Source organism: Syngnathus typhle, linkage group LG3 (genome assembly GCF_033458585.1).
Source record: "Syngnathus typhle isolate RoL2023-S1 ecotype Sweden linkage group LG3, RoL_Styp_1.0, whole genome shotgun sequence".
Lineage (NCBI taxonomy): Eukaryota > Metazoa > Chordata > Actinopteri > Syngnathiformes > Syngnathidae > Syngnathus > Syngnathus typhle.
This window is the reverse complement of record NC_083740.1, coordinates 6,385,447-6,399,165: the sequence shown is the minus strand read 5'-3', so window position 1 is coordinate 6,399,165 and position 13,719 is coordinate 6,385,447. Positions and strand designations below refer to the sequence as shown.

The following is a 13,719-nucleotide window of genomic DNA, read 5'->3' as shown; positions in this document are numbered from 1 at the left end:
GGAATGAGCATGAGGTGGCTCAGTCAAGAGGGGAGGATGCAGAAGAAGGGGCGGGGGTCGGGGGGGGGGGTCGTCTCTGCCCTTCACCCCAAGTTCCTCTAGTCTCTCCCACCCTCTCCGTGCCAAATAAACCTTTGATCACTGGAGTTTGGAAAGGCCATGCACACTCACATGCAAGCTGCCACTGTGAGGTCACATTCACAGCCTTTGTGCTGTCTGTGTCAGGGATTCCCTATCACTGTGCCGCACATTTGTGTCCCGTGAGAAATCATCAGGTATGCCATGGAAAATTACCCAGTTTTACTTATTTGGTCTAAAATTTCATTATTGTACATTCAGAGACAGTGTAGTGAGGCCATTTGGTTTTACACGACCCCGGCACACCTGACAATTTGGTGGCTAAAAGTAGACTCAACTTTAGACCAGCTGAAATCAAGTCTAAGTTGTGGCGCAAAGAAGATTATACTTTTAAAATCACCCTCCTTGGGCACGGCACGACTATATCAACTTTGTATTCAAGGAAAATGCGAGTAAGCTGAAACAAGATTGTCATTATTTAAGTATCGCAATGCTCTGTGTGGTAAGACAATTATAGTATTAGATATAAATTTGAACATTGGACATTATATACGTATATTGTAATGAAAATATACCATTTCCACAGCCTCTAAGTACCGGTAAACATTTATACAATGTGACAAAGCATTGTTATTTTGCATGTACCCGTTGATTTTAGATGACACTATGTCAAGTGCATAATGGACGTATCTCCTGCAAACACACATACACACACACGCAATACTTATATACTCCAATAGGTGAGCCATCTTCCTGATTGTACGTATTCCATGTTGGTGGGTTGTTGAAAGATCTCAACAGTGGGTGAAAAGAATAATAGACGGAGTAAGAGCGGGAAAGGAGGCGGAAGGTAGGAAAAAAAAAGGCAAAGGATAGAACAATAATGGCTCATTGTTTGTTTTGTTCTGCTCGAAAGAAGAAGGAAGAGAAACACTTCCCTTCTGAGACAAACTCACAGAGATAGAGGCAGCTGTGTGTGTGCGTGCGTGTGTGTGTGTGTGTCTGTGTGCATGCGTGAGTGTGTGCGTATCCAGCGGTGAATAGGATTTAACCCGTCACGGCAATGAGTTTCTTTAGCCATCCATGGATACAATGAAACCAGCCGGATATCAAGCTACGCACCCGCCCAGCCTGCCACACAAGCACTTTTACGCACACACACTCATCCAGATGAATGGCCAATATTGATCATCATATATACAAAGCTTTGTTCTTACTTGTAGTTTGTGCTGTTTCTCCAGGATCTCCTGATGCTTTGTGGTTGCACAAGCATGGGTCCAACATTGAGAGTGTCTATTTGTATGTGTGTGTGAGAGTGAGTGACGGAGAGGCAGCAGAAAGCAATAAGCTGGCTGAAATGGTGCCATCAGAACTACATGATTGATCAATTGAATTCCATCATGGGGACCGGCCGACAGGATTAAATGGGTCGCCGTGGGTTACCAGGCTAAAGCACCATACTGGCTTTATCTCTACCCTGATTGGTCTGTCACCACCAGAGACCTGCGGACCTAACACCCACACTGCACCAACCGTGCGTGTGTGTGGTTGTGTGTTATGAGGAGAAGTGGAGAACGAGAGATTATGATCAAGGAGTGTGTTTGTCAGAGTAGATGAAAGAGGTTTTGTGTACTGAAGGTAGGGTGACTTCTTTTTTTCTTCTGCAACACTATATTGCAAGGGTGAGCCACCAAGAGTGATGTTGGTGTTTCTTAGACTGTATGACTGACCTTTGACATTGCAAAGTTAGCATCCGGTCTCCATACCAACAGTAATTGCAAAACTCTACAAATCATGTTAACTTCTGTATAATTTTGCCACTTGCTGTGGACTGAAATTATCATCACAGTTTCTCAGGGCTGAGAACCAATCATGGCTCAGCTTGCAAACACTCACATGACCAAACACAGAAAAGAGGAGAGCCATGATTGGTTGTTACCTGAGCTCTGAGCGAATGTGTTGTCATTTTCAGTGATTAATTGTACATAAAAAAGTTATTATATTAAATATAGACAAAATATGCTTTTGTAAATTGTACTAAGTGTGGGGAGCAGATTAAGAGCTTAATCGACAAGTAATCAATTATCGAATTAATCGTCATTAATAATCGAGTAATTCTTTACAGGTATTGTTTACCTTAGTCTGATGGAAAAAATGCTTCTCAAACTGGTGGGACAGAAAAACTTTTTTCAACGCTGCTCTAACATCGATTGGTAAGCCACAGGCAAGGCAACGACGATGGTCTCACGTCTGTCCAAACGATATCGAAAAAAATGAAGTGTTTGGTGACTTTTGAGAAACCCTGAAATGTAAGTGCCATCCTCCTATTAACATATTTTAGCATTCACGGTCATGAGTACGTGGCTATCATAACCAATCGAAACAATGGCCATAAAAGTGCATCATTTTTCCTCCCACAACACTCAATTGTTACTCTTCTAGATCCAACTGCTCAAATTCATTTTCAGTCTAAATCGAAGAAAGAAATATTTGAGCCCTCTTCGCTGCCTGTCTGTCATATCCCCACTGAACAAACACACTCCCTCCCGCACGGTGACCCCAGGACTAAAATAGGCTTTCAGGAGCAGTTTGGAGCAATGAATTGTCTCTATATAATGGGGGAGATTTTCACCCTCATCCCCTCATGCCCACCTTTCCCCTTTTTCTCTTTTTCTATTTCTCAGGTTCTCCCTTTTCTAATCATTTGCGGGCTGCGACTTTTCAGAGTTCTTATAATTGTCTCCTTGGGTCCTTCAGCCTTGCAATAACTGCAGGATACGAGAGCTCACCGTCTAATACTGATACCGCGGCAATATATATTTTGGTGTCGGGGGTGTGTATGGATGAGCTGACCGGAATGATGGAGAAGAGAGAGGGGGTGTGCTGCTGAGAGATCAGAAAGGAGAGACAGCGTGTGCCTGGTAATGGCTTGCATTTGTATAGCATTTTCTTGCGCTCCCCACAATCGATGCTTTTAAATCACCCCGCCGAGGTTCATTAAATTCTTTTGCAGAGATTTATTTTATCAGCCGCCTCTCTCTGCCTGCCTCTTTCAAATTTCCCAATCTGATACCCACAACAGAACCACTAACACCCTCATCATATCCCTCCTGTAAATTGCCTCTGTCTGGCGCACTTCTCAACATGGACATTTCCTCGGTCCCCTTTCAGGTCTGCAGGAGTCGCCGCTGGCCAATGGGCACAGCCACAGCGGGCGGGACTTCCTCAGGAAGCAGATGAGAGGGGAGCTGTTCTCGCCGCAGCAGATCGAGGTATTGGACCGCCTGTTTGACAGACAGCCATCCTGTCCGATCCAATCCAGCTCTGACCTCTATGCGAGCCCAGACCCTGGCAAGGTAAGGGCGTGGCACAGTGCAGAGTTTGGGGGACAGGCCAGTAAAACTGTAGGACTTCTCTTTGTCTACTCGGGATGCACTTTTGGTTCATAGTTGACCTGAGTTAGCGCTCTATAATGGATTCGTTCATGTTTCAAGAGAATAATGTACAGACATGCTACATAACTAGCAGTGAAGAAGAGACAGGAGCATTTAACAAAGGTATACATATTGTACTACTTTGAAATTGGCCCCAAAAACAATCGATTTGCGGCTTGAAACAAACCAGCTAGCAAGTGTTGACTTCATAAAATCCAGTTTTTCTTGCAACGTACACCTTGAAAATGAATTTTTAATCATGCCCAATATCATCCTCCCCTATAAATTATCTTTGATACACATTTTAATCTCAACCAATCAGAGTGATACACAGATTAACCAATCAGATGATTTGTGAGAGTGCTGAAAAAATCTGATTTCTTGAAAAAATTGTGAATTCAACGGTGCGGGTGTGGTTGACACCAACTCTTGGGATATTCACACATCTCCCATCTGATTGGCCCTTTTAGTTCAGATGAGGTCCAATAAGTAACCATTTCGGACCATACCTCTGTTTCTCAAAATTGCCACACTTAGATGTAATCCCAAATGTGAGCATCAGACAAAATGTTTGTACGACATTGACTACCTTGAAAGACCTCGCTATGTAATTTCAGACAAAATGATTGCTACCAACTAGCTACCCTCATCAAGCCTCAAGTGAAGTTAATTAGTTTTATTTAGTGCTGCTTTTTATCGTGAGCGAGCTTCCTTCATATGAATGCATTTTGGGAATATTCAGCATGGAGCACAAAGAAAAAGACACTGCGTCAAGGTGTGTCCGCATCCTGTTGTTGCATTTATATTGACCTCACGCCCTTTGCCAGCCGTGCAGTAATGTAAATGTGAGTGGAATGGACAGATGTAATAACAAAACAAACAAGAACCGTGCATTTGTATTCCGTCAGATGCTTCTAAAGCGCACAGCTCAGGTTGATATTAAGGAAATAAATTTCCCCAAGTCGCAAAATGACAATTATTTTTGTCCCACCTTTAAATACATGCCTCTTTCACTTTTATTGACTTGATCAGTGTCAAGGGCAAGAGAACAAACACACTGGTAGAGTCCACAGCATGTAGAAACACAAGATAGGCTACAGCCTTAGACCTTAAGGGCAGAGTTGGCTTTTTTAAGCCATTCATTTTGTTTTGACCAACATGGAGAGTGGAGTGGCGCAGGGCGAGAGGTCGACAGGGATTGGCTGAAGTAGCTCTATAGACTTTGAGTCAAGAGTATAATACCCGTGATTCATAGGTCAATGTCCTCTCTGAGCCAAGTCAAGCCGCTGAGGTCCGATGGCAGACAGGCCTGTTAAACGCCGGGTCGCCTTGGGGTCAGACTGGCTTTAGCAGCCGCATTGTGATTACAAAGAGGTCCAAGTGAACGCACACACACACATTGAAGTCTACATTCCGATGTGTCCCTCTTCGTCCGCTCCCCTCTATCATCTGGTCAAGTCAACGAACCCCCACCTCATTTTTTTTCCCAGCCTGAATTTCCCAGAAGGAATGATTGACAGTCATACGCTTAACACTGACAGCCACAGCTCAACCTCTTTTTTGCTGGCGATCTTTGTGTATGTGTGTGTGTGTGTGTGTGTGTGTGTGCAGGTTCTTGCCTTTCTATCTTTGTGGGAATCAATTTAAATGTGTGCATAGTTAGAGAGGCCATTGAAATAGCGTTTAGTTGTGTTTCATTTTAAAGTTAGTTTGGGACTTTACTGTGATTTTGAAATTTGCATGTAGGTGAGGAGAAGTCTGTGAATGTATATAAATACAGTTTACAAGTCTAGGCAACGCTAAAAACTATAGGAGGGGTCACCAGCCTCAATAAATCCAAAATCTAATTATTTTGATCCTAAATTACCTTTAATTGTAAGTTATTAATTCTAAACGAACTTCTTTTTTCAAGACACTTATTTTTAAGAACAGTCATGCGGGATGTACTGTCCTATACTTTCTCCTTTTAAATAATTAGCGTATCTTTTTTTTTCAACAGTATCTCGTTTGAGTAGTAATCATTTGCTCACATCCCTCAGAAGCAGATCTTTTTTCCTCTGTCATCAAAACACACTCATCCATCCTTTTCTTTATCTTTCTTTTCTCCCTCTCACCATAGTCTATTAAGCCGGCACAATTAATTTGCAGGCGCATGGTGGAGGGTGTGTCTGCACGTGTGCTTGTCAGACAGAGTTCATTTGAATTTCCCTTCAATCACTTCCCATTAGTCGGGCGATAAATCAGCTCAGATGATGGCAGCTCCCACCCATCTATACCGCACCAGGTCCCAATGCCTGTCCGTTTCCAACAGGAAATCGACAAAATATTTTTTTTCTATCCATATTTTCAATTTGGAAAGCGGAATTCAGTCTTCAAGAATGTCAAGAAAAAACTATACATTTTTTGTTTTATTTAAGAACATGGAAGATTAAAAAAAATGCTGAGTGGAGGGGACGGCATGCACGTTCCCGTGCAGCCCCATTGCGCTCCTTTTGATGATTTCCTTCCTCCCACTCCCTTTCTTGGGCCATCTGTGTGAATTGTATTTGTTTACAATCAAGCCTTTTTCCATCAGGAGAACACAAGAATGTGGAGCGAGACAGAGATGGAAAAATAGGGTGCAATTTGGCGAATAGGGAAAAGGGGAAATGCCATTATGCAAATGTCCTCCTGCAACATGGCAAGGTGCTTGCGTGCGAGTGTGTGGCGGCGGGTCGGTTAAGGCTCATCACTTATTGATGTGAGATCCAAAGCATTACCTCACTAGCTGCAGAAAGCAATAGCTGAGGAGAGCAAATGGCAAATAAGCAAACATGTCACAGTGATGCGATGAATTTTCTGTCATTAGACCGTCACCAATCTTTTATTCACTTTTGAAATATTTATATCTTATTGATATTTTTGTTTTGACCAGGGGACCATTTATAAAAATGTTCTTTTCTCTCCGACTCAACATTAGGTACACCATATTTAATCTAATGAGATCCGTAGCAAAAATTGTATCAAAAATTCTGCTTGGAAATACTTGCATTAGGTTGACATTGTCAGATATTTATGATTGTGATATTAGCTCGCATACATTTACTTTTCTTCACAAGACTTCTTTTTTTTTTTTTACATTTTCCTTTAGATCCCACTGAATTCATGAATCTTAAAGACAACACTGAATGATGATTTCTGATACTTTCCAGGATATACAGTACCTATTTGGTTAGCAAGTATATTCCATGACTGCTGACAAAGGCAACCGCTCTCCATGGTGCTGAAATGCATTGCCAGTCAATTGTCTCAAACTTTCATCTCATGCCTACAGCATGCCTCCATTTCTTTCAGCCCACTATCCTGCCCCATACAACTTACCCCCGCCCCCCCCGTACCATCAACCCCCAAATCCCTGCGTGGCCCCCACAGCTGCGTCCCTCCTCTTTGATGAGGGCTGATGGTGCCGTGTGAGCGGCAGAATTGACAACATTTACGGGGGCGAATGAGAATGATCCATCTTCCTTAGCGGGCCTGTCACCCCACTGGCCAAACTTCATCATGGCCAATTACCACAGCAGTCCCCTTCTTCTCCACTGCTGCCTCCACCCCACAATCTACATGGATACATGGACTCATTAGACATTATTATAATAAGACTGACGGCAGCCAAGAAATGAAGAGGGGAGGGGGACGGTAGCAAGAATGAGGAAAAAAATAATAATACAGGTGTGATGTATGAATGCAGCAGGGAGGTGACGTGGGAGTCATTAAGAGAGGAAGCTTAAAATGTACGTCAAGTCTTAAGAGAGAAAGAATGGCCAGGCAAGTGTGTGTGTGTCTGTGTGTGTGTGTGTACGGGGTAAGCTCTTATTTGGCAGGTCACAGTCCAGTGGTTGTGTTGTGTGCTGACGAGCACAGAGGTGTTTAAGAGGTCAGTGAGCACAAACACACGCTCACACTTACACTTCTTTTCGCACGCTCAAACAAATTCAGAGGTATTAAAAGGGTCACTGCAAAGCGTTCACCTCATCCGCGAAAAGGAAATTCTGATCACTGTCGTTAGTGTCTCCAATCTGAAAACACATAGACACGCATTTACTTCTCCACTAAGACCCCAGTGGCTAATGCCACTTAAAAACAATTAATCCAAGTATTAATAAACAATACACTAACAACTTTTCAAGAGTAAGCATTCTATTTTTATCTGGAATTTTTAAACCAGTTCTGACATCAATTCCTCATCTAATTTCAAAATGAAACGTTTGACTTTGAGAAACTTGCTAATATATTATCTGTACACTGCATAGTGTGTTTATTGGCTATTTTTGTCATTTGCGGTGCATGACTGACCATGCTGACATTGGTGTCCATACCTATTATCAGTAGCTGAGGATAAATTGATTCTCTGGGGTCAAACATAGGTCAGGTTTAGGGGAACACAACCATAATCTATCAACTTGTCTGCATTTTTGGCAGATGAGGGAGCGGGCTGTCAGTGGCAGCTACGACTTCATAAACAGTTGATTATGACCATCGATTGGCGTGTATAAACTGGACGATCAATCGCTGTTTTTGACAATTGAGCTGTAGGTGTACCTTTATTTTGAAATATGGCAAATGGTTGGCAAGCTAAGTACCCAATGGTAAAATATAAATGGTCAATATGGGTGTGCAAATGCAACAATAATGTCAACTGTTTATTTTCTGCAGGTTGTGTGTGTTTGTGTATCGGGCATTAGATGAGTGGATGAGTGTTATAATGATCACAATTCTTATTCTTGTTGTCTTGGGAGACAAAAAGCTTTGTGTACTTGTGTATATGTGAGAAATGTGTGTGCGCAATAGAGATGGATGAAGAAAAACATCAAGTTGATCCTGTGGTTGTAAACTGTTGGACTTGGTTGTAGACTAAATCCTCGTCTTTGTAAACAGATCAATACACTCTGCTGTGCGTGTGCGCGTGTGCGTGCTTGAACATAAACCCGAGTCTAGAAGAAGTAAGCGGTGACATGCAGCAGGATCAAAATGCGCTCTACATGTCTGGTTAGCAGATAACGTCATGATGTTTTTAAGCTTCCTCTTCCACTTTCTGTTTCTCGCCAGACATCGGATTACTCCTCCATGGCCTCGCTAGCCAGTGGACTGGACGAGATGAAGAACAGTTTGGCCAATCCTGGCACCGGGGCGGAATTAGGAGGCAGCGTGGCCGGCCCACAATCCTATTCACTAGTTCCAGGTAAGGGAAACATCGGAACATTTAAGAATTATATGCTCAATCTAAACATTTCATGCTTATCTGCATTGCAGTGTACGTTATATTTTCACGTTGGGCCAAAGAATATTCCCATTAAAATACAGCATCTTTCTTAGAACCGTTGGCAAGATATTTGCATGAATGTAGTATTGTCGGGGAAAATTGAATGCAACTTTTGTATTTAATTATTCATTGGTTTACGGTAAGGGATGGGACCATGCAGATTGTTGCTATTGACGAGCTAACACAACTGATGTCATGTAAATGTGGCACTGACTTGATTCTAATGTATGGCCCCTGTCTCTTCAATCCATTTAAGAGATAGTCCACTTCCATATGCGCTATGTACTACGCATGTGTGTGCGTTCAATATGTTAGTGTGACAGGAGGACAATTTAGTTGTGCAAACACTATTAAATTTGTATATATGCACCAAAACCTTTACCCGCAATGTTTTTCAATCACGCTTAAACCCCCAGCGCACACGTTTAATCCATGTATTAGATGAAGAAATAAAGTCATTCACGTGCCAAATACTGGAGCCTAATCCTTATAAAGTCTACTCGAGCTGCGCCGTGGGCTCCACACTTTCAAAGTGTTTTAATGTCTATAAAGAGCTCAGTGCCGTCCATCTCCAGAGAGACATGCCTGAAGGAAAGGATGGCAAGGAAGATGGACGGATAGCAAAGCGGTACAAAAGCGTGTCTCCATTTAGGGACACAGGGAAAGGCAGTTGTTAATTAAGAGTAGGCCGGGGAGCACTCGGACAAGGCTTCAGTGCTCCCATCGGTAATGAGGGGAATCATAGAGCTGGGAATTTGGGATATCTGGGAATTGCCTCTTTTTGGCCGTCCGAAACCACAGAGGAATACTACCTGGTGGAGCAGAGACAGCGATAGGAAAAAGACATTTCCATTTCTGCTTATGCATGCATACATTCATATTCACACACACACACACACGCACGCGCGCTTGCATACACACTTGGAAAATTATGCATCACATTGACTGTCTTTTCCCTCAGAATAGAGCGCCCTCTAGGGTCTGTGATGCCTCCGCATTTGGTGCAGTGGTTTTGTTTCTCTTTAAATTCTTCTCAAATCTCAAGTGGAGTTTGATGATGTAGTGACGTCATGGATGGATGGATGGATGGATGGATGGATGGATGGATGGATGGATGGATGGATGGATGGATGGATGGATGGATGGATGGATGGATGGATGGATGGATGGATGGATGGAATATGAAGCTAGGGGCAAAGTTCCATAACATCGTTCATATAGTCATTTTGCTTCTGTTTTTACTACTCTATCAAAAAGCTATCTTTGTAAATATAACAGTGTAGGGAATGCAGTTTTATGAGCTCAGAGGAGACTTGTTCACGTTGCGCTGACCTCTACGGCAAAGCTGCGGACAACAGATACATCAAGCAGCGCTGGCACATATGCGCACGTACACAAACATGCAGACGCACAACGCCGAGGATGTGGCCCTGTCTGCCCCCTCTAAGTCGGACTGTAGAGAGTCCATCTCTGCTCTCTTTCAACCTCTCTCCTTAGGCCCCCCTTTTCTTGCCCTGTGCGCTGACCCTGAGCGGATGAGCAGCCCGCCTGCGCTAATGCCTCGCTGTCGCGTCAAACACTGAGAAAAACTTTACTACACTAAGATGAGGTGGAGCGGGACAGAGGAGACGAGTAGGAAGGGGATCAGGGGAGAGGAAAAATTTGCAGTCTTTTATAAATCGCATAGGAAAGCAAATGAAAAAATTCTACATTTGGTCCTGATTTCATTAATTTTATTACTTCTCAATTACAAAGGTTTATCTTCACACGAATTGTTCTGTTTTTGTTAAAACCCAATTCTAAAACTGGCAGAATGATTTCCATCTTCTGATTATGCTTGTACTTTGTTAATAACAGTCACGCATTATGAAGTGCGAAATTACAATGTAAAAATGATTTCCATTAGTCTTTGGATAAACAACAAATAAATGGGTATGATAAATCAAGGACTTTTTTTATTATCTTGTCTTAAACCTGTGACGTTTGTATCTTAACGTTGAGATGTAATGGATTTATATGAAACAAATATTTCTATTATTTAAAAATATTATCTACTCCTCAAATCTGATATTGCTCACAGTAACTGTTTTCCCCTTTTGCCAACACCTTCTCATCTTATTGTCACACCTCTCCCATTCCTCTTCTTCCCAACCAGTTGTGGTTAAGTGTAGGGGAAGTGAATGGGATTGATGGAGTTAGCATGTGATCTGTTTATGATGATGATAAATGCATGTGCGGGAGGCTGTTGATGCATGCGAAGGTACGTTTGTGTATGATGATGATGATGATGAATGGGGGGCTCGCTCTCACACACACATACATAACACTCGTACCATGATGCAAACAGAGAGAAATGATTCGGGATGACACACTGTCATGTAGTCTATTGCGGTTATATTTTCTATCCAGCTACTGACAGTCGAAGGGGGTGGGGGCTCTGACTCTTAACGGAAAGAATGGGGTGAGTTTGTAATAGCTGGCAGAAAATGGTGGGGGGGGGGGTCAATAAGGAGCTACAGACATACCTCAGGATACTACGTTAGTGGTAGCTAGACACAGAAAGACTGAGTCAATAAAATGAACAATTAAAAGACAATGGGCATTTCAAATTGGTAAATTGATTATTTTTTTTACTTTACCATTAGTTGGAGCTGGAACAGTTACGAAAAAGAATGTTTGCTAATCAATTTTTAAATGGATGGATAATTCTTTTCAAGACAGTTAGGACTCACTTATATTTGATTACACGCCGATACCAAGTACCGATACTATTATTATTATACCGATACTGTTGATGGTATCGGTCGAGTATTGATGGACATCTCTGTGTTCTTCACTGCAGGTCGAGACCTTGCCAGCACCACCCTGCCAGGCTACCCTCCTCACGTCCCCCCCACGGGACAGGGCAGCTACTCCACCCCCTCGCTCACTGGCATGGTACCAGGTACTTGCAACTCGTGACTTTACACTCCATCTCATGGCAAACATCTCAGAGGATGGATCTCGGCGGATATGTGCGGATGTGGGTGTTTTGGGCTATTCATCTAGCGTTGCTGTTTCCTCTTGTTTTGTCTGCCAATGCTACGGCTGACAGTGGTCCCAGTGGGGTGGCCCGTGCATGCGTGTGTGTGTGTGCGTGTGTCTACGTGTGTGTGTGTATCATTAGAAAGCAGCCACAGTAGCACAGATGTCCCTCCTCAACATTAGTAATTTGTTTTTAATGAGAATCACCAGTGACCCACGACTAATTCATTCATTCCCTTCCACTCTGCCTTCTTGGCCGCTTTTGTGTTTCAATCCTGGGCCGCTATGCTTGCTTTCGCTGCTCCTTCCTGCAGCCTCACAAATTTTCACTGGGGGTAAAAGGGTTACAAAGGAAGAAAAGGAGGAACAAGTGCATGGAACCAAAATGCTAAAATAATGTTGTTTACAAGTGTTTGTTTTGGTGTAGGCCCAATCGTTTAGTTTGTGACACACACACGCACACACACAGTCTCAGTGGACGTGTTAGAACAGCACGTCTCAAGATGGCTAACCCTGTCGCCCTGTCCCCACGCGCTCACCCCATCCTGTCCTCAGGTTTGACAGCATATTTGGGAGCATCTTCACTTGTGCGCCGTTTGTGTGTGCGCGCGTTTGTTTTTGACAGAGTGCGTGTGCGACCTTGACACCGCGCTACACCAGGGAGACCCGCGAGCCTCATCTCTCCTCCTTACCTCCCCTCCCCTCGCCTCGCCTCACTCCCACACACTTGTCTCCTAAACAACCTGACATGTTGCCGTCACCACGGTGATGACAAGGGGAGGATGCCATGGAGACCGCATCCCGACCCCACCTGACAGTTGCAGACAAACACACGCACACACAAACACTTGTACTCCTGGGTAACGTCGAGTGGCTAACTTTCTGACCAAGTCGACTTACACAAACATTCCGAGCGGAATTGGAGATCCTGAAAACTTTGCTCCTCTGCGGGTTTTTTCTTTTTTTAATAGCGGCAAAATTACCCTCCTCTTTTTGTCCAACCTGTTTAATATTATACCTTCATTAAGTAAGCAACTCTTCTGTTCTTCTCTCCCTAACTCTCTCTCTCGGTGCAGCAGGGGGCTGACACTCAGAGGGGGTGTTGGAGAGCACTGAGGCAGAACCGACAGAGCGAGAGGGAGAGGAGGGATGGAGGTGGTGTCGGGTGTGTGTTGGAGGGGGGGGGGGGGTGCACCAGGGTCTGTGACTGTCAGCAATGGGAGAGGGATCCCCCGGGAGGAGTTGAGGGTTCAGGAGAGAGAAAAGGAAGAGTGAAAAAGAATGAGCAAGTCAGCAACGGGGTGAGGAGAGAGAGAAAAGGAGGAGAAGAAATGAGGAAGAATGTTGTTTTGATGTGAAGGGTGACGGACCAACTGTAGCCATGCAGGCAGTTCGGGAGTGGGGGAGGAGGGAGAAAAATACAGAAGCGGAGACAAGAGAATGAGTAAACCCCAGACAGTAGGTAGTAAATGAGGGAGAAAAGCTACGCTATCATCCGCTGCACGGCTTGCACTCACTCGCAGCTACACTGCAAAGCGAACGGCAAGGAAAACTTCCATGTTGCCTCTTAAGTCCTGCACGGCCAAATTCCGCCATTCCCTTTCAATTTTTGTCATTGTCATATACTTTTAACAGACTCGGTTAATAGACTATAAAACTAACTTCAACCGATTATTGTGAATTGTACTTTGTATTTGTGTTGTGTACACATGTACTATGCATGCATATTTGAATTTATTGGAGAATTTGTTTAATTGCTGCTTCCTCTTTTGTTTTCCCTGTTCAGGAGGAGATTTCTCTGGAAGCCCCTATTCCCATCCACAGTATTCCACATACAATGAATCCTGGAGATTTCCTAACCCCAGTTTATTAGGTAGGTTTCGC

General features: G+C 43.5%; 1 protein-coding gene across 4 annotated transcripts in view; it reads left to right on the top strand.

The window, feature by feature from the left end:
* pax5 (paired box 5) overlaps window positions 1-13,719 on the top strand; it is a 39,086-nt gene that overhangs the window by 18,727 nt on the left and 6,640 nt on the right. For 2 of the 4 annotated variants that reach the window (XM_061275372.1, XM_061275373.1), the window contains exons 6-9: window positions 3,250-3,350; window positions 8,598-8,730; window positions 11,654-11,755; window positions 13,622-13,708. In XM_061275372.1, the coding sequence (XP_061131356.1) occupies window positions 3,250-3,350; window positions 8,598-8,730; window positions 11,654-11,755; window positions 13,622-13,708 (423 nt within the window). Of the gene's footprint in view, window positions 1-3,249; window positions 3,435-8,597; window positions 8,731-11,653; window positions 11,756-13,621; window positions 13,709-13,719 lie in introns of all 4 variants that reach the window. The other 2 variants (XM_061275370.1, XM_061275371.1) reach the window with 1 other exon arrangement.